The following is a 27,666-nucleotide window of genomic DNA, read 5'->3' as shown; positions in this document are numbered from 1 at the left end:
TCGGCTCTTAGCTAGCGCAAAGGAGGGGGCGGGCCCTCCTGCCGGCCGTGTTCCGCCGACGGCCACCGCCCGGGCGCTTCCGGTTCGTCTTGGGGTTCCGGTGGGCCGCGGAGTCGGAGATGATTAAGAAATTCGATAAGAAGGACGAGGAGGGGGGTAAGTGCGAGGCTCGGGGACCCTCCCCGGTCCGGTCCAATGGGGCGGAAGGAGAAGGTCGCGAGCGCGGGCCCCAAGCCCCCTTTATTCCGACGGGGGGAGGGGGCGGCCTTTCTCCTCAGGGCGCGAGCCCCCCCCCCCGGCACGTGACCCCCCGCGGCGCGCCTCGGAGCGCGAGCCCCCCCCGTCACGTGACCGCCCGCGGAGCCCCCTCGGCGCGAGCCCCTGTCGCGTGACCGCCCGTGGGGTGTCTCAGGGCGTGAGGCTTCTCGGCCTTTTGGCTAAAATCACGTGTAGTATCTGTTCTTATCCGTTTAATATTTGATACGCCTTCGATGCGAAGACGCTATGTCAAGCAGGTTTTTGGAGAAAGGAGGTGGGTTGGGAGCTTGCGCCGTCCCCTCCGCGCTCAACATGTCGAAGACTGAACTCCTTGTCTTCCCTCCCAAACCCTGCCCTCTCCCTGACTTTCCCATCTCTGTTGACGGCACTACCACCCTTCCCGTCTCACAGGCCCGCCACCTTGGTGTCATCCTCGACTCCGCTCTCTCGTTCACCCCTCACATCCGAGCCGTCACCAAAACCTGCCGGTCTCAGCTCCGCAACATTGCCAAGATCCGCCCCTTCCTCTCCATCCAAACCGCTACCCTGCTAATTCAAGCTCTCATCCTATCCCGTCTGGACTACTGCACCAGCCTCCTCTCTGATCTCCCATCCTCGTGTGTCTCCCCACTTCAATCCATACTTCATGCTGCTGCCCGGATTATCTTTGTCCAGAACCGCCCTGGGCATATCACTCCCCTCCTCAAAAATCTCCAGTGGCTACCAATCAATCTGCACATCAGGCAGAAACTCCTCACCCTGGGCTTCAAGGCTGTCCATCACTTCGCCCCCTCCTACCTCACCTCCCTTCCGTCCTTCTCCAGCCCAGCCCGCACCCTCCGCCCCTCCACCGCTAATCTCCTCACTGTACCTCGCTCTCGCCTGTCCCGCCATCGACCCGGGCCTGGAATGCCCTCCCTCTGCCCACCCACCAAGCTCGCTCTCTTCCTCCCTTCAAGGCCCTACTGAGAGCTCACCTCCTCCAGGAGGCCTTCCCACACTGAGCCCCTTCCTCCCTCCCCCCCTCGTCCCCCTCTCCATCCCCCCATCTTACCTCCTTCCCTTCCCCACAGCACCTGTATATATGTTTGTACATATTTATTATTCTATTTATTTATTTATTTTACTTGTACATATCTGTTCTATTTATTTTATTTTGTTAGTATGTTTGGTTTTGTCTCCCCCTTTTAGACTGTGAGCCCACTGTTGGGTAGGGACTGCCTCTGTATGTTGCCAATTTGTACTTCCCAAGCGCTTAGTCCAGCGCTCTGCACACAGTAAGCGCTCAATAAATACGATTGGTTGGTTGATTGGAGTCTCTCAGCGCGAGCCCCCCGTCACGTGACCGCTTGGGGGGGGTGTCCGCGTGCGAGCGCCCCCCCCCGTCACGTGACCGCCTGTGGAGCCTCAGACCGCGAGCCCCCTCCCGTCACGTGACTGCCTGTGGAGCCTCCGAGAGCGCGAGACCCCCCCCCTACGCGGCGCCTCTGAGAGCGAGAGCTCCCCCGTCACGTGGCCGCCTGTGCCGCCTCAGAGCGCGAGGCCCCCCGTCACGTGACCGCCTGTGGAGGCCCCCCCCCCCCCCCTCAGGGCAGGCGTTGGGGAGCAGGGCTGAGGGCCATGTTGGGCAGGACGGGCCTGATGGCGACAGGTCGTTGAGGGCCCGATGGCGGGTGGGAGGGACAGGACTTGGAACCCTTTCTCCCACCCCTGCTCTGTGGGCATAATAATCAATCAATCGTATTTATTGAGCACTTACTGTGTGCAGAGCACTGTACTGAGCGCTTGGGAAGTCCAAGTTGGCAACATACAGAAACAGTCCCTACCCAACAGCAGGCTCACAGTCTAGCAGGGGGAGACAGAGAACAAAACCAAACATACTAACAAAATAAAATAAATAGAATAGATATGTACAAGTAAAATAAATAAATAGAGTAATGCCCGTCAACCACCGCGTCCCCTGACAATGAGCAAACCCTGAGAAGGCATTAAAAAAAAAACGCTACGTGCTAAGCGCTTACTATGCGTCAGGCACTGGATTAAGCCTTGGGGTGGGCCCAAGATAATCAAATTGGACACAGTCCCCATCCCACGTGGGGCTCACCGCCTCCATCCCCGTTTTACAGATGAGGTAACGGAGGCCCAGAGAAGTGAAGTGACTTGCCCAGGGTCACACGGCAGACAATAATAATAATAATAATGGTATTTGTTAAGCACTTACTATATGCCAAACACTGTTCTGAGCGCTGGAGGAGATGCAAGTTGCCCCACATGGGGCTCACAGTCTTCAACCCCATTTTACAGGTGGGGGAACTGAGGCCCAGGGAAGTGAAGTGACTTGCCCGAAGCCACCCAGCTGATAAGCGACGGAGCCGGGATTAGAACCCACGACCTCCGACTCCCAAGCCCGGGCTCTTTCCACCGAGCCCCGCTGCTTTTCCAGACAAGTAGCAGTGTCGGGATTAGAACCCAGGTCCTTCTGATTCCCAGGCCCGTGCTCGGTCCACTAGGCTGTGCTGCTTCTCAGTACCAAAAGAAGCAGCACCAAGAGGTTGGTGTATGAGCAGTTGCTCGCACTGGCCCCCAACCCTCAGGTGGGGAGGAATGATCTCCTTTAGAGCCAAAGTACTGGGACCGGGATTCCTCAATCAAGCTTCAACCCAGGAACAACAAGCGAGGAGATGTTTTAGATCTCACCCAAAATTTCCCCCTAATTCTGTTTCTCTGTAGCCATCCCAATTGAGGAAAGTTTTGGGAGTGGGGGAGAATTGAAACAGCTTTCCAAAACCGCTATGTAGCCAAATATTAGGCCCTGTATTATCCCTGCAACTAAAAATTCCTCCGGGATTCATTCGGTCATATTTATTAAGCGCTTACTGTGTATAAAGCTCTGTACTAGGTGCCTGGGAGAGCACGATATAACAACAAACACACGTTCCCTGCCTACCACGAACTTACCAGCTCCGCCACTTGTCTGCTGTGTGACTTTGGGCAAGTCACTTCACTTCTCCGTGCCTCAGTTCCCGCATCTGGAAAATGGGGATGAAGACTGTGAGCCCCACGGGGGACAACCTGATCACCTTGTATCATCCCCCCCGGTGCTTAGAACAGTGCTTGGCACATAGTAAGCGCTTAACAAATGCCATCATTATTATTATTATTATTATTATTATTACCACCACCAATTCCCCCCGCTTCTTCGAGCATTTAACTTCTTCTTCTTCTTCACTTCTCTGTGCCTGTTGCCTCATCTGTAAAATGGGGATTAAGATTGTGAGCCCCACGGGGGACAACCTGATCACCTTGTATCGTTCCCAGTGCTTAGAACAGTGCTTGGCACATAGTAAGCGCTTAACAAATGCCATCATTATTATTATTAGTATTATTATCCCTTAGGCCTATTGTTGCCCCAGTGGGAAAAGCCCTGCTGTGGAAATCAGGAGCCTTGGGTCCAGTCCCTGTTCTTCATCCACATAGTAGCCAACTACGGGTAGACAGCACTTGCCTTTTGCAGTGCTGCAATTTAGACTATAAAATGCCTTTTGGGCAGGGAACAGGTCTACCAACTTGGTTGCGTTGTATTCTCCCAAGTGATTACAGGACTCCTCCTTAAACACCATTGATTGAATGATTGCTGCATCCCAGCCCGCCTACTTATTTGATGCATGAAAGTGACTGGGTGAGGAAGAGAGCGTGAATGGCACTGCCCAAGCACCGACCTCTCTGTGCGGGTTCCCAGTCCCAAAGTGGCAAGGCCGAGGCTCATCCTTCATTCCTAAAGGAAGACTCCATTATAGCGATAAACGATGAGTTCCTCCAAGGAATTCAGATGCCTTACAAATATTCCTTTTCTTTCCCGGTTCTTGTAAAGAGATCCAGGGGGTGGGTCTTTTACATCCCAGTCCAGAAAACCGTTAAGGGGTAGCTCAGGGCCTCACGACGTAGTTATGATGGGGCCAGCCAAGGTTTCTGACATCACGCTCTGTGACACACACATTCGTATGTCTTAACCATTTTTGAACACATGCATAGTCAATTGCATATTTTTTCATCAGTTTCATCTATTTTGATATTATCAATCATTGGTATTTATCGGGTGTTTACTGTTTTTAGAGCCCTGTTCTAAGTATTTGGGAGAGTACAGGATAAAAGAGTTGATAAGTCCCTCTCCCGCAAGCCTGTAACCTCGGCATTACTGACTCATCTCTCGTTAAACCCACATGTTCAGTCTTGACAAGTCCTGTCTTTTCTACCTTCACAACATCTCTAGAATCAATCAGTCAATCAGTCGTATTTATTGAGCGCCCACAGGGACTGCCCACAGAGAGTTTACATAGTTTTGCCTATTTGCCTGGCTCACCCATTAGGTTGGGTTTTGTTGTTGTTAAATGATATTAGGTGCTTCCTATGTGTCGGGAGCTGTCCTAAGCACTAGGGTAGTTGTAAGAGAATCAGACTGTACACAGTCCGTGTCTCACATGGGGCTCCCAGTCTTAATCCCCATTTTACAGATGAGGTAACTGAGACACAGAGAAGTTAAGTGACTTGTCCAAGTTCACACAGCAGACAGGTGGCGGAACCTGGATTAGAACCCAGTTTCTAAGATTCCCTGGCCGGTGCTCTTCCTTTGTTATCCCCCAAAAAACAGGGTGTTGTGTCTCTTGCTCCTTTAGCACTCCCCCATATGCTTAGTCCAGTGCTCTACCTACAATAAATACTTAAATACCATTGATTGATTTTGTGGTTCCTGTCATTAAATGTATAGCAATATGGCTCAGTTGTGTTTGTGAGATTATAACCCTTTGGTTTCTTATTTAGGGAGTGGCTCCAACCCATTCCAGCATCTAGAGAAGAGTGCTGTCTTGCAGGAGGTAAGGTTCAGAAGCCCTGGGTGGGGCCCTTGTTTGTCAGAGGGGGCTTGGGGTTTTTATTTGGGCCTTCATGATTAGAAGATACTATTAGAGAGAGGAGTGTAGCAGAATTAAGTCCTGGAGTGGAAGGGGAGAGTAAATAATAAGGACCGGAGGGGAGTTTCTGAAGTGGCGGGATGTGAATGTTATCAGTGAAGGGCAGGGACAGGAACGCTGGGAGTTATGGTAAAGTAGCAGTTTTATTGTTAAATGCATACTGTATGCAGAGCATTATACCAAAGGCTGGGAGAGAATGCATAGGTGCACAGTTTGGTTTGAGAGAAAACTTGGTGCGAGATTGTTAAAGGACATTAGAGGTACTGATTGAGCCTCCAAATATCATATGCAATGTATAACTACTATGGAGCTTAATTAGCACCTGAAACCCAGAAAGGTGAAATTTAATGCAAGTGGGTGGGAGATTGTAGGCTGGAAAACTGAAGTCATGATTTCCAGTGGCATGCCCTTGTATCAGTAAATTGAATAGTCTGTGCAACTCAAGTGTTTGACCCTCTTTTTGGATAAAAATTTTAAAAAGTATAATTAAAGTGTTGTTTTGAGCTTGATTCGCCCTAATTTAGGTCAGAGAAATAGAACCCAACAATGTACGATAAAAAAATGGACTTTTGTGCCTTTGCAGGCCCGGATCTTCAATGAGACTCCCATAAATCCAAGAAGATGTCTGCACATTCTGACCAAGATCCTTTACTTACTGAACCAGGCAAGTGATCCAGAAACTTCTAGGGTTTGTGATCTCGAGGCCAGAACTGTGTCGCTTGTCAGAAAGTGCTTAGAGGAAAGCATAATAGCTCTGGAAGTAATCCTTCTGTTTGGAAAACTCCCCTTGAATTCAAAATCAAAAAAAGATAAAACATTATTTTAAAGATAAATACTATGTCATCATTATGCCTTGGTTTGCACGGAAGTCCAAAGATCCCTTTAAAAGCGTAATAGCGACCAGAATACTGGTTCACTGTCGGTTTTTGATCCAAGTGGCAGCTTGCAGAGACCAATAGTCATGAGATTTCTCAATTTTCTCTAGTGCAGGTCGAGCCAGGGCTCATCTCAGTTCAAGAGTTTGTGTCACTCGATAGGATGTGTAAAGAAGTCGTACGGGTTGGTAGAGAATGTCACTCCACCCTGATCAATCAATTGTATTTATTGAGCGCATACCGTGTGCAAAGCGGTGTATTAAGTGCTTGGGGGAGAGAACAATAGGACAGAGTTGGTAGGGATGTTCCCGGTCCAGAGCGAGCTTACGGTGTAGAGGAGGAATATCAGACAGTTGTAAATGAAACCGAAAAATCCCGAATTTTTCGTGTCTTGGGTCCTAGCTGGGTGACTGATGTAGCTTGGAGCAGCTCTGAGAGGGAAGAGTCCACAAGTCCTCTATTGGAACAGCATCCTTCTCTGCAGTTGGCCAAGTTTGCAGCTTCCTGGATGAAGACCTGTAAAATATCCAACTCCATATTGAACAGTCAGGAGTAGGGACTAAACTAAGAGCGTTTTTGAAAGCATGAAGGCGTTTGGGGCCTTGAGAGTTTTAGGGCCAATATTTACTTATTTGTCCAACTCAGAATGTATTTTCCCCATACTAAAAACCAGGAGCAAAGGTTGACTTGACATCCTACCACTCATAGAGGTAGAACAAGAGCACGTGCACCCTGAGGGTGTTCACTAGCAGTTCGATGACAGGGATGGTGAAGAATTGGAAACTTGTCGAGGATGAACAGATTAGATGCGTTTCCAGACAGATTGCAAAAATCAAGCCTCGGTTGAATGTTTCAAGATGGGGAAAGATGCAGGCGGTTATTACGTTTTTATGTGGTGCCTTTTCATCCCTTGGGTTCAGAGCCAAACTGTGGTTCATTGTCACCACATCCTGGGAAGGAAGGTAGGGAGTAGGAGGGTGTGTGGGGACCCTGGAGCCCCAAGAGGTGATGAGCCCAGTGTGTACTGTGTAGGTTGTTTTTGGGTGAGAAATTAAACTTTGCGGCCTGGCGCCGTTCTAGGAAGTGAGTCTTAATAATAAAATCAAGTAAAGAAGTTTGCAAACAGTATGAAGTTGTATACTTTGAAAGTAGAAAAATGTGTTCATTAGATTCAGGGTGGTAGGAAGAAAAAGAAAGTTCATGTGAAATCTTTTCCCTCACCGACATTCTGAGTGGCTCCGATAGTCAGTCCCTCACTGGTATTTGAGCACATACTATGTGCAGAGTACTGTACTAAGTGCTTGGGAGAGTACAGTACAATTGAGTACATAGACACAATCCCTGTCCACAAGGAGTTTACAGATTAGAGGGGGAGACAGCCGTATACATGGTTGTGTACAATAAGTGCTGCAGACTTGGGTAAGGGGTGAATATCAAAGGACCCAAGTGCCAAGGTGGCACAGAAGGGAGGACTTTGGGAAGGCCTCTTGGAGGAAATATGATTTTAGTAGGATTTTGAAAATGGAGAGAGCTATGGTCTGTCAGATATGAATGGGGGAAGGAGTTCCAGGCCAGAGGGAGGACGTGGGGCAAGGGGTTGCCGGCGAGAAAGACGAAAGTGAGGTCCAGTGAGTAGGTTGCTGTTAGAGGAGTCAAGGTTGTAGATGGGGTTGTAGGAGGAAATCAGTGAGGTAGGAAGGCTGGAGAGAGTTGAAGTGCCCTAAAACCAATGGTTAAGGAGTTTCTGTTTGAGGCGAAGGTGGATGGGCAACCGTTGCTGGTGTTTGAGAGGATGTTATTTGTTTTTGTTTTATTTTAAGGAAAGTGATCCGGGCAGCAGAGTAAAGTATGGACTGAAGAGAAGGAGAGACAGGAGGCAGGGAGGTCAGCCCAGAGGCTGGTGCAATAGGATGTGACAAGTGCTTGGAATAGTGTGGTAGCAGTCTGCATTGGAGAGGGAGGGGCTGATTCTAGAGATGTGAAGGTAGAAAAGACGGGACTTGTCAAGACTGAATATGTGGGTTTAACAAGAGAGATTAGTCAGTAATGCCAAGGTTATAGGCTTGCGGGAGAGGGAGATTAGTAGTGATGCCTGCGATGATGAGAAAGCCCTGGGGAGAACAGGATTTGGGTGGGAAGATAAGGAAATCTATTTTGGCCATGTTAAGTTTGAGGTGTCAGTGGGAAATCCTGAAGCCAGGAGGAAATGCAAGACTACAAAGAAGGAAAGAGGTCAGGGCTGGAGTGGTAGGTTTCGTAATCATCTGCAGAGAGGTGGTGGTTGAACCCGGTGGGAGAAAATGAGCTCTCCAAGGGAGTAGGTGTAGATGGAGAATAGAGGAGGACCCAGAGCTGAGCCTTGAGGGACTCCCAAAATTAGGGAATGGGGGGCAGAAGAGCTGGCAAAAAGAGGCTGAGCTGAGGCTATGGAGGTAGGAGAACCAAGAGAGGACTGGATCAGTGAAGCCAAGGTTGGATAATGTTTCCAGGAGAAGGGATTGTCCAGTGTTGAAAGGTAGCTTAGAGGGTAAGGAGAATTAGGGTGGAATAGAGGCCATTAGATTTGGCCAGGAGGTCATTAGTGACTTTAGAGAGGGCAGTTTCTTAAACTTGGTGAGGGCAGAAGCCAGATTGCAAGGGGTCAAGGAGAGAATTGAAGGAGAGGAAGAGAAAACACAGGGTCTAAAAAAACTCACTTGAGTGTGGAAAGGAATGGTAGAAGGGAGGTGGGGTGATTACCGGAGGGTGCCATTGAGTCAAGGGGAGGTTTTTTTGAGCTTCTAATATTAAAGAAGCTTAAAGGGAAAAATCTTTAATGCTGCTGTTAAGTTTGAATTTTTAATTGTCCCCAACTTTTGCCCCTTTTCTTATACTAGGGTGAACACTTTGGAACTACTGAAGCTACAGAGGCCTTTTTTGCAATGACTAGGTTATTTCAGTCTAATGACGTAAGTCTCTTGTCTTTAAATCATTTCATATTGCTCCAGGGAAGAAAGGGGGTTAAGTGACACAAATTAAAAACTTGAGAGGCATCCAAGAGAGCTTGTTTGGATTTTAAAGTAAAAGTAATTTAAAGATCAAGGTCAATTTGGGAATTTTTATTTTTGTAACAACATTAAAGCAAGCCTCTTCTTATTGGAAACTAACATTCAGGTGACCGATTTCTGAATGTAAGTATCTTGTTGCACATCAGAAAACAAATTTGATCTCCTTAAACTCTGAGGATTTATTCTCTCTAGAGACATTTAGCTTTAAATTCAGTTTGTTGCCTTTTCAGTTCTTTTTTTCCCTCTTCAAAGCACAACTCAGTTGGCATAAGCAACATGAACAGAGCATCCCCATAGCCATTATAAGGTTAATAGCATTTGCTTTTAACCGAGCACTGTCTTGGGCCACGTACAGAGCATCATTTCAGTCCTCAAAGAGTTTAAAACCCAAGGATAAAGAAGATAAAAATTATTCTCTTCATCATTTGCACGCAGCCGTGCTGACCACACCTTTTAATCGTTAGCATTCAATTTTAGTCCAAAGTGAAATGCCCCAAAATCCTGATCATTGAAACTGACAACTCAGGAGGGTACCTACGAAAAACCACTAGGGCCTATCATCATCATCAATCGTATTTATTGAGCGCTTACTGTGTGCAGATCACTGTACTAAGTGCTTGGGAACTACAAGTTATCTGTATATGAGAGAAATGGATTGGAAACCGATGGGCTGCGAGAGCCTTTGGGTATTTTATAGGTTCTGGGTGTATTCAGAGTCAAAGTCTGCGTAGTAATCAGTAGTGCTTACAGAATGCAAACCAAACACAGGGGGCAAAAACACAGGTGAGGAATAGTCGCATGGTCTGTGGCCCCCAAAGGGTTCACAATCTAAGAATAAAGGGGAGACAGGGGATTGCAGACTATAAGGAAAGATAAAATAATCAAAGAAAAGCCTTAAAGACTGATTCTAATCAATACTGGAAGAACAGGAGGGTACCGTGGCTGGGAGGAGCAGAGTATCAGGAGTCTCCCCACAAAGTTCGGTGTTCACAGCGATCACAGACACCCAGCTGCTGGTGGCTGTTTCCGGGGTGGAGATTCAGAATAATAATATTCGCCTCCAGAACTTTATTTCTTTGGCCTCTGTTATTTTGACAGCCATGTCTGTTTCTAGGTACTCTTCCATACCGCCTCCCCAAATCTTGTTATTCATTCAGTCATAATTATTGAGCACTTACTATTCATTCAGTCGTATTTATTGAGAGCTCACTCACTAAGCGCTAAGCAGAGCGCTGGACTGAGCACTTGGGAGAGTACACTATAATAGTAAACTGTCACATTCCCTGCCCACAATGAGCCAAACAATTAATCAGGGAGATTTTGTGAGCCCTCACTATGGGCAGAGCACTGTACTAAGCGCTTGGGAAAGCTCAATACGATTTCCAGGGCCGGAGTCAGGATTTTCTCTGTTGGAGGGCTGCAGTCTGGAGTCCATTCTTCAGAAACATCCGCCAGGGCGTTCATTTGTTGGCTCGCAGCAAATCATGTGAGGAATCAGGATTTGGATCTGAATCGACAGGTTTTTCATCAAGTTACTCTTTATCAAACGGAGGGCATCCTGGGAATTTTGAGGTGAAGATCTCTTCAGTTTATCACTTAAGAATTATTGAATAAAGAAAGAAACCTCTATTGGGTAATTGTGTTTTGGCTCCCCTGCTTAGTGGTAACGTACTGACGTCTGATTTTCCGCAGCAAACCTTGCGAAGGATGTGCTACCTCACCATCAAAGAAATGGCCAACATCTCTGAGGACGTGATCATTGTCACCAGCAGGTATGTGAACTGGCAGAAATTCCCATATTGTTTTTAAGAAAACCACTAGTTCATGAAAGAAATTACTGAATTTTGATCAACTTTAATTCTGGGTGACAAGGAATTTGAAAGAAGCTTGTATCAAGGCCTACTTCTTTGAAATACTGTTGGGTTCAGAAAAAGTAATTTGTTTTCCTCACTCTCACCATCTGTTCTTCTCTTGAATCTTTGAAACCTAGTACGTCCATCTGAGAGGGGAAATATCTTTGTCTTAGTTCATGTTTCATCAGCTCTTCCCTACCTTCATCTTCTCTGTGGTTTCTAGTGCTGTGAGATGCAGAAAATTCCCAGATGATTTTTTTTTCCAAACTTTCAGGTGGGAGTTTGCAAACTTGATACTGGGTTAGCAGACTGAATCCTTTTAAAATTGACATTCTCCAACCTTGGGCCCTTAACTTTAATAAATGAATAGGAGGAATCTTTAGACCTTCAAAATTTCAAGCAGCCTGTAAGATTTACACCAATCCTTCTTCCCAAACTTGCTAGTTAGAGTGATAGTGTAGACATCCACTGAAGGTGAAAATCAATAAGCCTGAAAAAGTGGAGTAGAATTGAAAGCCAAGTATCTGAACTCCTTAGATCTGAGCCAGTTCAGATAACTAAAAAGTTGGGTAATGGAACATAATTGGGCTAAGCAACCTTGGGCAGGTCCCTTTTAAATTCTACCACACTAGTCTGGGGGTCAATTTTTTCATTTTCCCCCGATCAGTTTTAGGATTGGTCTTCATGCTGTCATGCCCTGGCTTGTACTGATGTGCATATGGAGATAGCCATATCCCAGTTATCATTCGTAACTGGTTCCATGACTATAGCAGGTTAAGCTAAAGGGTGCTAAATAAAGTATAATTTCCCATGGAGCATAATGTGGTTAAGAGCCCAATATAGTCACACGGTCCAGCGGCAGGGTCAGCATGCACCAAAACCAAAATATTTGGAATTCATGTTCATGCTCATCTTTTACATCCTATTCATATGTGCTAACGGACTAGAGCGCTGTCAGTACCCATACCAAATGTCATGATCTAATGGTCACTTGCAACGGGCTTTATGTCACGCTGCTCAAATCAGTCAAAGTACTTCTGATCGAGAAGTGGGGAAGCCCTCCACCCCAACGGACCACGTGTAATGGATGGTGTAGTGAATAGAGCACAGGCCTGGGAATCAAAAGGTCATGGGTACTAATCCCAGCTCTGCCATTTGTCTGCTGTGTGGCCTTGAGCAAGCCACTTTCGTTCTCTGTGCCTCAGTTACCTTGTCTGTAAAATGGGGGATTACGACTCTGAGGCCCAGGCGGGCCAGGGACGGTGTCCAATCCGATTTGCTTGTATCCACCCCAGCGCTTAGTACAACGCCTGACGCATAGTAAGCACTGAACAAACAGCACAATCACTAATTTTCACCTGTGTACCCTCTCCCATCGTTTGGTACAGTGCTGTGCACACAGGAAGCACTTCATAAATACCATCAGGCCAGAGTTGAAGCCGAGGCAGACTTTCCGGTGTTACGTTGACTTGAGAGAGAGCTGCAAAAATTGTCAGCATTGAAATTAAATGAAGGGCTTTGTAAAGGGTGATTACCGGGCTAAAGGTCATCACCTGCTAGATGGATTGGCCCTGTGGGGAGTGTGCAGAGGAGGCTGCATGTTGACGGTTGGTAATTTCTATTTTTGTAGTCTTACCAAAGACATGACGGGGAAGGAGGATGTATACAGAGGCCCAGCCATCAGAGCCCTCTGCCGAATCACCGATGTAAGTGATCGTAATTCTTCGAGTCCAAATACTTGGATTCCAAGAATTGATGATAATTCAGTGCTTGTGTTATGCCCGACTCTCAGGTTTTGACTCCTCCTTTCCTCCAAAAGAAATTGATTTGACTGTAGCTGGCAGTTACCATTTGAAATACAAAGGAGAAAATGTCTGTCTAGTCTTTTATTGCATAGTTTTTCCCCTTGGTGTTCGCTTTCGTCTATTGTGGTCCCCACTTCTATATGCCACCATCGGCATACTGCCCTGGAATTGCAACCTGAGAAAGGGCAATGTAGAGTGAATCTGTGTCAAGCAAACCCCATTTTATAAAGGAGAAAGGAAGACCCTTCTAGCCCATAGCAACAGTATTTTTTTTTCCTACGTAAAGGGAGATTTTCTTTGTTCTCATTTATACGCTCCAGCACTTCACTCTGCAGTTGCCTCAGATAGGAAGGGGAGGATAAACTCTAAAATTGAAGCCGGGGCGAACTGCCTAAATTATAGTGTGAGAGAGAAACCCTGGCAGGACAGCAGGTGCTGATAACAGGATGATGGTGAATAGGAGTTTTCAGGATCATCCAGCCTGAAAGTCAGAAGGGGCTTAGAAAGAAAGGTGGGTTGGAAGAGGATGAGAGAGAGGGAGGTAACTGGGAACTCATAAACCTTGGTTATTCCTTCATTCAGTGCTATTTATTGAGTGCTTATTATGTGTGCAGTGCACTGTAGAGAATACAACAGAGTTGGAAGACACGTTCCAATTAAGGAGGAACTCTATAACAGGACTGTATTCCTTATTTAACTTCAGGCATCATCATCAATCGTATTTATTGAGCGCTTACTATGTGCAGAGCACTGTACTAAGCGCTTGGGAAGTACAAATTGGCAACATCTAGAGACGGTCCCTACCCAACAGTGGGCTCACAGTCTAAAAGGGGGAGACAGAGAACAAAGCCAAACATACTAACAAAATAAAATAAATAGAATAGATAGTAGTCAACCAATAAAATTTGATTGCTGATCATGTGCAGAGCACTGTACTAGCCACTTAGGAGAGTATAGTGGAAACAGTAGACCTGATCCATGCCCTCATAGAGCTTGCAATTTAGAAGGGGAGATAGACATTAACAGTAATTACAGAGAGGCAGGAGGAGAACGTTAAAGGGTCTGTGTAAAAGGGGCTTTGTACGTGAGCTAATGCTGAGGTAATAGGGTATGTAGAGAATGAATAAATGTGTTACAGGAGGTTGTGAGGACTGAAATGCTTAGATGGGCAAAAGAGAAGCAGTGTGGCATGATGGAAAGATCATGGGCCTGGGTGTTAGAGGACCGGCTTCTAACCCTGGCTCTGCCAATTGTTTGCTGTGGGACCTTGGACAAGTCCCTTAGCTTCTCTGTGCCTCCGTTTCCTCAGCTGTAAAATGGGGATTAAATCCTCCCTCCTGCTTAGACTGTGAGCCCTAGGTGGGACAGGGACTGGGTCCAACTCGATAAACTTGAGAAGCAGTGTAGCTCAGCGGAAAGAGCCCGGGCTTTGGAGTCAGAGGTTATGGGTTCAAATCCCAGCTCCGCCACTTGTCAGCTGTGTGACTTTGGGCAAGTCACTTAACTTCTCTGGGCCTCAGTTCCCTCATCTATAAAGTGGGGATTAAGACTGTGGGCCCCCCGTGGGACAACCTGATCACCTTGTAACCACCCCAGTGCTTAGAACAGTGCTTTTAGACTGTGAGCCCACTGTTGGGTAGGGACTGTCTGTATATGTTGCCAATTTGTACTTCCCAAGCGCTTAGTACAGTGCTCTGCACATAGCGCTCAATAAATACGATTGATGATGATGATGGTGATGATGCTTTGCACATAGTAAGCACTTAATAAATGCCATCATTATTATTACCCCAGTGCTTAGAACCGTGCTTGACACATAGTAAGTGCTTAACAAATACCATTTTAAAAAAATAGAGCTGAACAAGGAATAGCAATGGGGTAGAAACAGGAGATTACAAACTATTCTGGAAGGCCTCAGAAGAGCTTTGAAAATGGGGAAAGCTCTGGTCTACTGATTTGTCATTCATTCATTCAATCGTATTTATTGAGCACTTACTGTGTGCAGAGCACTGTACTAAGCGCTTGGGAAGTACAAGTTGGCAACGGGTGGGGGTGTTCCAGGCTTGGGGGAGGGTGTGTAAACCAGAAGCCGGCAGTGGGAGAAATGAGAAGGAGATGCATTGTGCAGTGGAGCTTGAGAAGAGCAGAGTGTGAACCGGGTGTGGTGGTAGAAAAGAGTGGATTAGTCGGCAGGAGAGAGTGCATTTGAGTTCCTTAAAGCCAGTGTTCAGAAGTCTTTGCTTGGTGTAGAGAAGAATGGGAACCATTTGAGATTTTTGAGGAGCAGGGAGATGTGCGGAGGGACATTTTAGAAAAGTGACCCAAGTAACAGAATGACTTGAGTGAGACCGGAGACAGGAAAACACTGAAGAGGCTGCTGCTGCAGTATTCAGGTTGGGATATGCCAAGTGCCTGGCCCAACATTAGTGGCCCTATCGATGAACAGGAAGCAGCGGATCACATTTTGCCTCAGTAAATGACATTGGTGTTTGCTTTTTCTCCTTTGCATTAGGGGACGATGTTGCAGGCCATTGAAAGATACATGAAGCAAGCCATTGTGGATAAAATCCCCAGTGTATCCAGTTCAGCACTGGTGTCTTCCTTAGTAAGTGGAGCTACTAATGCGACTCTTTTAGGCATCGAAATAAGGTATCCTTGTGTTTGTCTCCTGTGAGCCCCCGCGAGGTGCAGGGACTGCGTTAAATTCCCACATGTGCGTTCTCTTGATGCTTGAAACAGTGTTCTGCACAAAGTAAGTGTTCAGTAAATAATCTTACCACTACCGTAAAACATTTGCTTTTATAAATGTCCACCTACTAGACTGTAAACTCCTTGAGGGCAGGGATCGTGACTACCAACTCTGGTATTGTACTCTTTCACTCAGTACAGGGTTTCTGCACCCAGTAACCACTCAGTAAATACCATTGATTGGTTGTTTCAGATGCCTTTTAGTCTTTTGGAGTATTTTCTCCTTTTCCCCTGCCTAGCAAAATTCTTTACTCAGTGTCTACAGTGAGTTGGTGAAATGAAGATTTTATTTCCTTCCCTTTCAGGTGTGTAGGAGAATTTCTGTGGCAGATGGTGCTTTGAAACATCCAGCTTTGGTTGTTGCTTATTAATTCTGGGTTTCTTTATGCAGCATATGATGAAGATTAGCTACGATGTGGTGAAGCGATGGATTAATGAAGCCCAAGAAGCTGCTTCAAGTGATAATATCATGGTGCAGGTATTTGCTCTCTTTGGTGCTCTACCTTGGTCTCAACAGTTGAGTGAACAAAGAGCAAGAGACTCACCAGCACTGATTAGCGTGGTGTTTAATTAAAAGTTTGCAGCTAATTAAGGCAAGCAGGTAGCTGGAACCTGCCTGTGGTGAGTGCTGCCCTGGAGCAGGGGAGTTCATTCCGCAGCTAGCGCGGTTTAGTGCCTCCGTTGTCTCCTCGGTGCTCGGCAAATATGTGCGGCGATGTTTGAAATGGCATTTTTAGGGAAAAGCAATCTTGTGTCTCATCGGAATACTGTGTCTTGGGTTAGGTGGAGAGGGTGCAGAGTGGGACCACCTGGTGATGTCTGGGCCAGGAAGCCCATCGGGGTGATCCTGCTGTACCTGCAGAGCCTGCAGCTTAGGATCAGAGCAGGGCACTGTGTTCATGGCTGCAGCCAGGGATAACTTGGCGAGCAGAATGATGTTGGGGTGCCCTCCCCCTTTCTCCCCTTCCCCTCCTCCCTCCACCCCGACAGTGGTGATCCAAGGTGACTTCCTTTGGCCCAGCACAGAGTGGGGTTCATTGGAAGTCCCCAGACAGCCAGGTGCTCCCCTTCTGTTTCCCCTTGGGCATAGGGCCCCAAGAACAGGGCTGTCTGAAAAGCAGGGTGACTCCCAGGGTGACTTCGCCCTCCCAAGCCCCGGGGCAGGGGGGATCCTGTTTATATTGGAAAGTTGTGGAAAGCTAGTAATCCTTACTGTGATGTCTGAGCTTCCCTTCTCCTCTTCATCAGAATTTGACAAGGGAGTACAGTATGCATCTCCTTCTCTCCCTATTTATCCTCTTCTCTAAGGCTGGTCAAATTCTAACCCAGCCCTCAGTGGGGTCTAGGGCTGGCTCAGGGTTGCCCTTGATAATGATCTGGACCTGCCCTGAGGGAAACCCCCAGTTGTTCCTTGCAGTTGATCCATTCTTCCCAGAATGGTTCAGACCAACGATGATTCGGGCTCTGGAATTGAATCTCCAAGTCCATTTTGGGCCACATCCCAGGCACTGAACCAAAACTAGACCATTGGTTTCCCTAGCTTCTGTCCTGTTCTCTCAGGCCTCCCCCATTCAGCCTTGAACGAACTGAATTTAATTCAGCGTGACAAAAGGAGATTTTTAAATAAATGGATGTGGGCAACTGATTGATCCAGCTCCAGAGAAACGCAGTCAAAATTTCCTGGGAAGGATTTCATTCTGCCTCTGGTGAACCTTTTAGCCTTTCGCGTTTTTTTTCCTTGCTCCGTAGTATCATGCCTTGGGGGTCCTGTACCACCTCAGGAAGAACGATCGTCTGGCCGTTTCCAAAATGCTGAATAAGTTCACCAAATCTGGGCTGAAGTCTCAGTTTGCATACTGCATGCTGATCCGAATTGCCAGCCGTCTGCTGAAAGAAACAGAGGAGGGGTAAGCTGCTGGCCCTGTCCCGGCCTGAGTCGGGTTTGATTTTGAAAGCAGTGTAGGCCAGAGGTCATTTTGGGTTTTTGATGCCCTTCAGGTGATGCCCAGGGACTTGGTGATCTAGGTGACCGTGAGCCTCATGACTGGGCACATAATCGTTTAAATGTATATCCACAATAGTATGCTGAGCCAGTCATTATTAACAGTGAGAAATGAAAATGGTAGTAAGACTCGGGCTCTGAGAGCCAACCACCAGCCCAATTTTCCCATCATTTGATAACACGGTGGCGTGTACTGAATTTGCCGTAGCTATTTTCCCTAAGAAGTATTCCGTGGACGTGTGCAGAGGTAACATGTATGTGGGTATGGTTGAGGAGCTGAAACAGTGTGAAGATTTAAATACATCTAGGTAAAGCCTGTCATTTCAGCCACCAGAGTGGTTTCTCGTAGAGGGACAACTCAAGGAAGGTGGGATCCCTACATTCCAGCAGCCAATCCGAAGGTGTGACTTCTGGGTGACCGTTGCATAACGTGGAGATTTGTATCTGCTCCTCCATTCCTTAGATATTTATAATAGGCTGGTAAAATGCCCAGATTCTTTCTATGTGTAAAGATCAAAGTGATTGGAATATTTTGAGAAATAGTGAGTAGGACATTTAAAGGCTGCAACAATATCTCGCAGTGCATTTCACTGGCGTTTGCCTGTCGTGGTTTTAGGAGTCATTCATTCAGTCGTATTTACTGAGTGCTTACTTTGTGCAGAGCACTGTACTAATCGCTCTGTGTACCCTGCTACATGACAAGTAAACATTAGGCGCAATCAATCAATCAATCGTATTGAACGCTTACTGTGTGCAGAGCACTGTACTAAGCGCTTGGGAAGTATAATGGCATGGTGAGGAATCTTCAGACCTCTAACTGGCTCATTCGAGCTAATGTCTCAGTAATCCCTTATCCACATAAGCCTTGGTCCCAGAGATTGTTGATTTGGAACCCACTGAAGTAATGACCATCTCTAACTAAGTTCCTTAACCCTGTCTTTAAGATTATGGGGTGGTAGTGATTTAATTTATTAGAAACACCTGTCAGTGGTAGAACTGAGTGGAGTTGTGTCCCGTCCCCCCCCCCCCCCCCCCCCCATTCCTTCATCAAAGTGCTTTCTGACAAGTCCAATTATAAAACAGGTTTTATTGTACAGTTTCCACTTGGGCTTTGGAAAGTAGTGCCCTCAGAATGAAAATCTTTCTCTTTAAAGCTAGAGCTGTTTCTGAGAAACTCATTCGTCACTGTCCAGGGTGCTATTCTTTTCTCTGTGTTGTTGAACCTGGGACAATGCAGAATTGAGGTGCAACAGTTAATGTCTTAAATAGGTGGCCAAAATGCAAGGATTCTGCAGTAAGGCCAGAGTGAGTGGCAGGGAGATTAGTGATTATAAGATTTCCTTTGGGCCTTCCTCGCTTCCCAACTATAAATAGCACTGACCAGCCTTCTGGGGAGAGAGGAGAATTAATGAGACCGTGTCTGTGAAGCTAATTAGTCTACACTGAGGACCAGCAATATAACAGTAAAAAAGGAAAAGGGCTCACATTTACGCATGAACTCTGAAGGATGAAGTGATAAATTCATTCATTCATTCAATTGTATTTATTGAGTACTTAACTGTGTGCAGAGCACTGTACTAAGTGCTTGGGAAGTACAAGCTGGTAAATGAAAAGGACTGTGTATCCGGAAAAGAGGGCTCCCTACATCCTCATAGAGGAAATCGTTTGGTTAAACCGCTTCATCGTCAAGGCTGACCGTGGCCACTTCCCATCGTTCTGATCTGCCCGACAGCCATGAGAGCCCGCTGTTCGATTTCATCGAGAGCTGCCTGCGAAACAAGCACGAAATGGTTATTTATGAAGCAGCTTCTGCTATCATCCACCTTCCGAACTGCACTGCGAGGGAGTTGGCTCCTGCCGTTTCAGGCAAGTTAACTAGGCCGCTGTGGCTGCTTGACCCTCTGTAGCTGCTGCCGGTTTGGGGGCGGTCTGGAAGCAGCTGTAACTGTGAGTTTTCTGTAAACTTGGGTTCACCAACCAATAAGGCTGCTACGATCCTCCCCCCCAACCCTCTCCACGGGGGGGTGGGGGTGAAAATCCTGCTCCCTTGGGGGCGGCTGTGCCATTTTGAGCTGCGTCGTAATTGAATCTTGTTTTGTGAACCCGATGACTCAATGCCGTAGGCGAGAGGATTAATTTAATCACTTGCTATTTAATAGTTGTCTCATCGAAACAGGAAAAGCAGGTGATCATCTACATCTCTATTCAGCTGTCTCTTGACTATCTTTTGCCGCGGGCCCTTAGGGAGCACAGTCATCTCTGGCTGTGGTTCTTAGATGTCATTGAAGGGTTTAAGCCCAGACACCTGTCCATTTCCCGCTTTGTTTTTAGTTCTTCAGCTATTCTGCAGTTCCCCTAAGCCGGCCTTGAGATACGCAGCTGTGAGGACCCTGAACAAGGTAGGTGATCTCTTCTCCACTGGTTTTCACCAGCGTTGGATTTGATTGCAAAGTCCTTAAGCATGCGAAGTGGAGGATGGGGTAAGTTTAGGGGAAATGGCCAGGGCACCAGGCTGGGAGGTGCAACTCCTGGGTTCTGTTTGCAGCACCACCCGGGGTTTATCGGGTGATTTTGGGGTGAACTCTTGGGCCTCCAGTTACGAAGTCGGGATGATATCTCTTTCCTAGCCCAGAGGGCTTTGTAAGCATGGAAGGGATGTTAAGTACATTGAGCTCTGTGGAGGCTAGTATTCCATTATTAATATTGTATCCAGCTGGAGCACTAGTTAACCCACTGATCATTGTCCTCGCCTTCAAGGGCACCGCCGAGATGTAGACCATGACACACACATAAAGGAGGAGGAGGTGGAGAAAGATCCAAGTCAGAAAAAAGACATTCTCCTTGACAGAAAGCCAACTGTATTTTGCCTTCCTCCTGCATCCTCTTCTAGGGGCAGAAAATGTCAGATATTTCTGACCAGGTTATTCCCCGGATAAACTCCGTGGGATCAGTCAGTGGTATGAATTGAACCGTATCAAGCACTTGAGAGAGTTGAGCCAAAACGTATTTCCTGCCTGTTGACCGGAATGGATGATTTCTGGATCAGAGTCCCATTAATCAGCCAGGAGAGGTATCATGTATATTGAAGTGTAGGTATTTGCTATTGTGACTGTGGCATCCAGATCCAGGCAAAACAAGAGGCATGTTTCCTGCCCACAAGGAGCTCATGGTCGACAGGAGGGGATGATTCATGGATTAGTGTCCCTTTTATAAGCCATGAGAGAGACCATGTGTACTGAAGAGTAAGTTTCTGGTATCGTGCCTGTGGCATCCAGATGTGTTGTCTCCTACGCGTGCTTTCCCTCCTGGAGGAGACCGCATCAGGTGCTTGCCTTTCCTTTAAGGAGCTCTTGATTGCTGAAGCTTTGGGTTTCCAGGGAGTTGCCACCTGGCCCAGGATCTCTTCTTGCCCATCCCCAGGTGGCCATGAGGCACCCCTCCGCTGTCACCGCCTGCAATCTGGACTTGGAAAACCTGATCACCGACTCAAACCGCAGCATAGCCACCCTGGCCATCACTACCCTCCTCAAAACAGGCAGCGAGAGCAGCGTGGACAGACTCATGAAACAGATTTCGTCCTTCGTTTCTGAAATCTCGGATGAGTTCAAGGTGAAGCCTGGGGTTTGGCTCTTTGAGTTAGTCCGTTGTTTTTCATTCCCCCAGTTGCCAACACTTGAGTCGATGTCTTTCATCATCGACGATTATTATCGCTTGACATTTGTTGGATGGCGCATTTGGCATGATACCTTTTCAGGGCCCTTTTCATGGAAAATGGCTAGATTTTTCTGTGGGACTGGCCTGTTGGGAAATCACATTCTCCTTTAAAATGACCTACCTTGAAATGTCCCATAATTTAAGAGGAACTGTGGGGGAGAGGAGGTTTTATGAAGCAGAATTTGGGGTCAGAATGGATTTCCTGAAGTTTGTTGGGCCAAGTCTTACCTAAAAGCTTATGGAATTACGGAGGGACCTCTTGTGTTGCCTAAAGTAATGTGGCATACAGAGATGGCCCGATAGATTGTAGGCAGCAAAAACTGTCATCCATTCCTGTCTTTGGCTGTCCTGCAGGTGGTGGTGGTTCAGGCAATCAGTGCTCTCTGCCAGAAGTACCCCCGCAAGCACGGCGTCATGATGACGTTCCTCTCGAATATGCTCCGGGATGACGTAAGTGAGCCACCTTCCTTAAGTCCCCTTCCTCTGCCCCTCACTCCCTATGAATACGCTCGGACAGGGGAGAATATCCCGGGATGATCCCGTCTTTCGGACTCTTGGCATCCACCCCAACTCCGTCCTGTGCTGAAACTGTGCGGGTGTCTGGTGGTCAAAGTTCGGACTCGGAGCGGGGCAGCTTGGGGCCCTACACCTGCCTAGTAGTTCGAGTGGGAGATTTTACTGTTTCTAGCAGACTCCACTCACTGGGAAAGGTCTCTGAACATGGGCTCAAGATCCTCACTGCCCGGGGTCCTTTCCTCTCTTTTCCCAGTCCCTCTCCTCCCCGGAAGCCAGGTACGGGCTTCACCTTATCGTGGCTGACCTTGTCCGGGCTTTAGCTAACCCGGCCTGGAGTGTCAGCACTTTGATAATGGAAAAAGAAGGTTGTATTGTCAGAGGGAGCCTCGGTGTTCTGCGCCCCGGGAACGGCTCCGGCGTGACCGGCCTAACGCTCCTTCTCTTTTACCAGGGCGGTTTCGAGTACAAGCGAGCCATTGTTGACTGCATAATCAGCATTGTGGAGGAGAATCCGGAGAGCAAGGAATCGGGCCTCGCCCACCTCTGTGAGTTCATTGAGGACTGTGAGCACACAGTGCTGGCCACCAAGATTCTCCACCTGTTGGGCAAAGAGGGTCCCAGGACGCCGATTCCCTCCAAGTACATCCGCTTCATTTTCAACAGAGTGGTCCTGGAGAATGAAGCCGTCAGAGCCGGTGAGTCCCGGCGGCGCCAGTCTCTGCCGGGCGCTGCTGGGGGGCCTCTGATGGGCCAAGTGAAGCATCCGAGTGAAGGGAGGGTGAGGGAAGGGAGCCTAGGGTCCTGGGAGAGTTCTGAGGGTTGCAGCCCTTCAGCCCTCTGGAAAGTCCTCATCTCTCTCCACCGCCCCCCAAACCTTGAATCTGTTGGCTGTTGACTGCCGTCCTCCAGTCTGGCAGAATCCCCCCAGAGAAAGCACCTGGGAACAGAGAGGCCTCCATCAGTCTGGGCCCGCAGGAGTTCTTCTCCCACCTGGAAAATCCACGGAGTACACAGATCAGAGCCTACTTGGGTAGAGCTTGTGAATCAGAGTGTTCTTTCTGTGGAAAGTGAGGCTTGGAGATTGCATTTCACCCTTATCGACGACAGTTCTTGATCAAATACCTTGCTCTGGGTGCTGAGCATAAGCAGCAGGCGGACCAAGTTTCTCAACTTCCATTTTCTAGGCACCCCAGAGGACTTTCCTAACCCGAGCTCTCCACACCTCCTCTCTTCTACAATTAATTCCCTTGTAAATTAGGATTAGGGCTTAGAAACAGAAAGATAAGAATCTCCCGTCGGAACCAAGAACCAAGCAGTCGGGAGGCCCTCCAAGCACAGAAGCAGCTGCCTTATTTTAGAAGTGTCATTTTACATCATTTCCTGCTCTGTCCTCCAGCGGCGGTGAGTGCCCTGGCCAAGTTTGGAGCACAGAACGAGAACCTTCTTCCAAGCATCCTGGTGCTCTTGCAGAGGTGAGGGGGCTGGGGGCTTCCCGAGTCGGGGCCTGTGGAGTGGGTCTCTCTCTCACGCTGGCCCCGGGGTTGTGCTTCAGCAGACCGGCAAGGGCGGATGCCTTGAACCAGGGGGACGTTGGACCTCCAACAGTATTTGCCACTCTGCTCTTCTCTGTGGAGGCAGTGGGTCGGTGAATTTGCGCCCCTGGGCAGGACTGCCCCTCTGATTAAATTGGCCTTGGGACCTGGGACAAAGGACCTAAGCTCATCACCTTTAAATCCGGGAAATGGAACGGTGAGAGTCTTTGTCCTGTTGCAGGGAGCAGTGAGGCAGAGGCACCCACTGGCTTAGAGCATGGGTAGCCTGGTGGCTGGTACCTGGTGCCCCTGCTCGAAAGGGCTGCCAGGGCCCTGGGTTTTCATGACTAACGCTTCTGCAGCACAGCGTTCCGGGCTGGGCCAACCCCGCTCACTCCCCTCTTGCAGTTAATAATAATAATAATAATGTTGGCATTTGTTAAGCGCTTACTATGTGCAAAGCACTGTTCTGGGCGCTGGGAGGGATACAAAGTGATCAGGTTGTCCCATGTGGGGTTCACAGTCTTAATCCCCGTTTTACAGATGAGGTAACTGAGGCTCAGAGAAGTGACTTGCCCAAGGTCACCCAGCAGATGTGGCGGAGCTGGGATTCGAACCCATGACCTCTGACTCCAAAGCCCGGGCTCTTTCCATTGAGCCACGCTGCTTTGAGACAAGTGTTGATTCAGGTGGCCAGGCACATTAATGAGACGAATGATGGTGATAATAATTGCGATATTTTAAGCGCTTACTACGTACCGAGCATCGTATTAAGTGCCGGGGTAGATATAGGATAATCAGACGCAGTCCTCCACGGGGCTCACAGTCCAGTGAGAAGGGAGAACAGGTACTGAATCCCCATTTTACAGATGTGGTGACCGAGGCACAGAGAAGTTAGTGACTTTGCCCAAAGACGACCGACAGGAAAAGCGGAGAGCCGGGATTAGAACCAGGTCATCTGACTCCTAAGCCTGTGTGCTTCTTGTCCTAGTACTAATATCACCTTGAATTTAGCCTCCTTAAGTCCTGCTTCATCATCATCATCTGCAATTGTATTTATTGAGCGCTTACTGTGTGCAGAGCACTGTACTAAGTGCTTGGGAAGTACAAGTTGGCAACATATAGAGACAGTCCCTACCCAGCAGTGGGCTCACAGTCTAAAATGGGGAGACAGAGAACAAAACCAAACATACTAACAAAATAAAATAAATAGAATAGATATGTACAAGTAAAATAAATAGAGTAATAAATATGTATAAAACATATATACATATATACAGGTGCTGTGGGGAAGGGAAGGAGGTAAGATGGGGGGATGGAGAGGGACGAGGGGGAGAGGAAGGAAGGGGCTCAGTCTGGGAAGGCCTCCTGGAGGAGGCGAGCTCTCAGTAGGGCCTTGAAGGGAGGAAGAGAGCTAGCTTGGTGGATGGGCAGAGGGAGGGCATTCCAGGCCCCGGGGGATGACGTGGGCCGGGAGTCGATGGCGGAACGGGCGAGAACGAGGTACGGTGAGGAGATTAGCGGCAGAGGAGCGGAGGGTGCGGGGTGGGCTGGAGAAGGAGAGAAGGGAGGTGAGGTAGGAGGGGGTGAGGTGATGGACAGCCTTGAAGCCCAGGGTGAGGAGTTTCTACCTGATGCGCAGATTGGTAAATCAATCAATTTAAATCAATCAATCAATTAAATCAATCAATTAAAGCTACGATTTGCCTTCAGATGCCCATTTCACAGATGGGAAGACCAAGATACTGGGAAGGGAAAGGGCCTCATCCAGGGTCTCAGAGCAAACTAGCGGCAGAGCTGGGAACAGGACCCCAAGTCTCAAACTCCCCCATTTGATCCTTCATCCACTGGATCCAGCTGCTTCCCCCGGGCTGTGGCCTCGGGTGCGTCGTCTCCATACGTGGGGACAACTTCCCTCCAGGACGGGTCTGAGGCCACAGCACAATGGGGACTTTGGGCCTCATGGTGGGCTCCCGGCCGACCAGTTGGGCTCCCTGGGCATTTGGCCGGATGCCCCCGGGACGCCTGTGACCAGGTTGCCCTGATTCCCTGGGCAGGTGCATGATGGACAGCGACGACGAGGTCCGGGATCGCGCCACCTTCTACCTGAACGTCCTGCAGCAGAGGCAGATGGCTCTGAACGCCACGTACATCTTCAATGGTCAGTCACGAGGTCCAGCTCTGCCCAGACTGTCTTAGAATCAGGGTCCCTCTGTCTTGGGCCCGGGAGAGAAACTTCATTTTGGTCCCGGGGAGTCGAGTGCCTCGGGACTCGATCTCTGTGGGTGTCTCGGACGTTTTGCACCGGGTTTGGGTGGGGTGTGACTGCGGTTTGCTGCCTGGTGAGTCACTGGCTCTGGACAAGTGGCTGTTTCCCAACTTCCCAGTGCAGCAGACCTTCAGAATCGCTGCCTTTCCTCACTTCTAGCAGCCTCCTATGCCTAAATGGCTTTGTCTCCTGGGAAAGTTTGCTTCCCTTGGATCAGCCTCTCCCGTCGGACTACAAGAACTCGGCTGGCGAGGCTGTTCCTGCCGACAGCCCCGGGAGACTCCCAGCCCCCCACCTGGCCCCGGGTGTCCGCCGGGTACCACCGCGCTGAGCCATTGGGTCTTTCACAGGTCTGAGCATCTCCATCCCGGGATTAGAAAAGGCCTTGCACCAGTACACCCTGGAACCCGCAGAAAAGCCCTTCGACATGAAGTCCGTCCCTCTCGCCACGGCACCCGCCTTGGAGCAGAAAGCAGGTGACCGCTCGGAGCAGCCCCACAGCGGCTCTGTGGCTAGCATGATGAGCCCAGCGCGGGATGCGTCTGTCTCCCCCGTCACCCCTCCCCGTAGGGCCATTGAGATCTAGGTTGGCTGATAACGTTTCGTCCGGGCTCACAGCTCAATCTCCGGTGCCTCCGCCACCGGAAAAGAATGTGAAATAGGACCTGTGCAGGTGATGAGGCAGTGACAGATGAGAGGGAGCTGGGTGTGGTGCCTGAAGCAGCCTGCCGCCGTATGCCCTGGGGCGGGAAGCAGAGAGCCCGGCTCATCTGCACTGTTTGCCCCGAGTGTTTTGGGCTGCTCACTTTGACGGGTGGGGCTCAGGCTGCCAAGAGAGTTGTGGGTGGGAGAACATCCTCTCTGCTGAGACTCTTGCTGGCTGGGATAGTGGCCTGAGGATCGGTAGACTTGGGCTCCGGTCCCAGCCCCATCACGTCCCGTCAGGTAATCTTGTTCAAGAAGCCACTTGCCCGGCCTTGTTTCCTGACCCGGAGTTGAGAGCGCTGACCTCACTGGTACAGGGCACCCTTTTTAAAGCCAGCCATCTCAGCCGGTGCAGGACCTCATTGAAACGGGCCGAGCTGTGAAATACAGGAAGTGAGAAAACCCCTCGAAGGGAAGATCTCGTGTCAGTGGCGCTGTTTCCTTGTTGGGGCTTCGCCCCATGTCTTTTTCCAGTCATAGTGTGGGGCAGAACTCACCCGGCTGTACTTGTTTTTTGGGGGTTTTTTGCAGAAATCACACTGGTGGCCAATAAGCCGGAGAAGCTGGCTCCTTCCAGACAAGACATATTCCAAGGTACGAGGCTAGAAGCCCACTGTTGGGTAGGGACTGTCTCTATATGTTGCCAACTTGTACTTCCCAAGCGCGTAGTACAGTGCTGTGCACACAGTAAGCGCTCAATAAATACGATTGATTGATTGATTGATAGAAGTCCAACAGAGGGCAGACACCAGGCCAGGGTTTCAAGCCCTGAAGTTTATTTGCTCCCCCTGTCTCTGTTTAGTCTCACGCTGTCTGGGGGAGATTTCTGACCTGGCAGGCAAGAGGGTTCTGTGTCTGGATTTTAGAGGTTGAGGAAAGATGCTGAGGTGTGTGAGACTTCCTCTTATGACTTCCTGTATATATGTTTGTGCATATTTTTTTTTTTACTCTATTTTATTTGTGCGTATCTATTCTATTTATTTATTTTATTTTGTTGGTATGTTTGGTTTTGTTCTCTGTCTCCCCCTTTTAGACTGTGAGCCCACTGTTGGGTAGGGACTGTCTCTATATGTTGCCAATTTGTACTTCCCAAGCGCTTAGTACAGTGCTCTGCACATAGTAAGCGCTCAATAAATACGATTGATGATGATGATGATGATGGCCCAGAGAAGCTGTGGCTAGCTGACAAGGGCCGACTGTTGGCCGGGATGTGGCTTCACTATTATGCTTTATTAGCAGTCAGTGGGGAGAGTGGCGGGACGGGGGCGGGGGGGCGGCGGTTCACCTTTGGAGAACCTCATTAATCTGATAGTGCTTTCAGAGACTCAGTTCCTTCCTGTGTTCAAGGTCTGGAATTCAGCCCGTTTTCCTTTCA

At 48.5% G+C, this 27,666-nt stretch overlaps 1 protein-coding gene and 1 pseudogene across 3 annotated transcripts in view; both read left to right on the top strand.

Moving 5' to 3' along the window:
* Positions 1 to 80: 80 nt before the first annotated feature.
* COPG2 (COPI coat complex subunit gamma 2) overlaps positions 81 to 27,666 on the top strand; it is a 31,541-nt gene continuing 3,955 nt past the window's right edge. Inside the window, exons 1-18 of one of the 3 annotated variants that reach the window (XM_038752446.1) lie at positions 81 to 156; positions 5,077 to 5,129; positions 5,809 to 5,889; positions 8,977 to 9,048; positions 10,840 to 10,919; positions 12,631 to 12,706; positions 15,318 to 15,410; positions 15,945 to 16,031; positions 17,303 to 17,460; positions 19,288 to 19,421; positions 19,887 to 19,954; positions 20,976 to 21,164; positions 21,624 to 21,719; positions 22,237 to 22,480; positions 23,182 to 23,257; positions 25,375 to 25,478; positions 25,937 to 26,062; positions 26,823 to 26,885. In XM_038752446.1, the coding sequence (XP_038608374.1) occupies positions 120 to 156; positions 5,077 to 5,129; positions 5,809 to 5,889; positions 8,977 to 9,048; positions 10,840 to 10,919; positions 12,631 to 12,706; positions 15,318 to 15,410; positions 15,945 to 16,031; positions 17,303 to 17,460; positions 19,288 to 19,421; positions 19,887 to 19,954; positions 20,976 to 21,164; positions 21,624 to 21,719; positions 22,237 to 22,480; positions 23,182 to 23,257; positions 25,375 to 25,478; positions 25,937 to 26,062; positions 26,823 to 26,885 (1,837 nt within the window). In that variant the 5' untranslated portion in view covers positions 81 to 119. Of the gene's footprint in view, positions 157 to 489; positions 533 to 1,864; positions 1,910 to 5,076; positions 5,130 to 5,808; positions 5,890 to 8,976; positions 9,049 to 10,839; positions 10,920 to 12,630; positions 12,707 to 15,317; positions 15,411 to 15,944; positions 16,032 to 17,302; positions 17,461 to 19,287; positions 19,422 to 19,886; positions 19,955 to 20,975; positions 21,165 to 21,623; positions 21,720 to 22,236; positions 22,481 to 23,181; positions 23,258 to 25,374; positions 25,479 to 25,936; positions 26,063 to 26,822; positions 26,886 to 27,666 lie in introns of those variants that run through there. The other 2 variants (XM_038752448.1, XM_038752447.1) reach the window with 2 other exon arrangements.
* Positions 418 to 591, top strand: LOC119933798 (annotated as a pseudogene).

Source organism: Tachyglossus aculeatus, chromosome 10, assembly GCF_015852505.1.
Source record: "Tachyglossus aculeatus isolate mTacAcu1 chromosome 10, mTacAcu1.pri, whole genome shotgun sequence".
NCBI lineage: Eukaryota > Metazoa > Chordata > Mammalia > Monotremata > Tachyglossidae > Tachyglossus > Tachyglossus aculeatus.
Note: the sequence above shows the minus strand (reverse complement) of the source record. Positions and strands in the feature narration are given on the sequence as shown.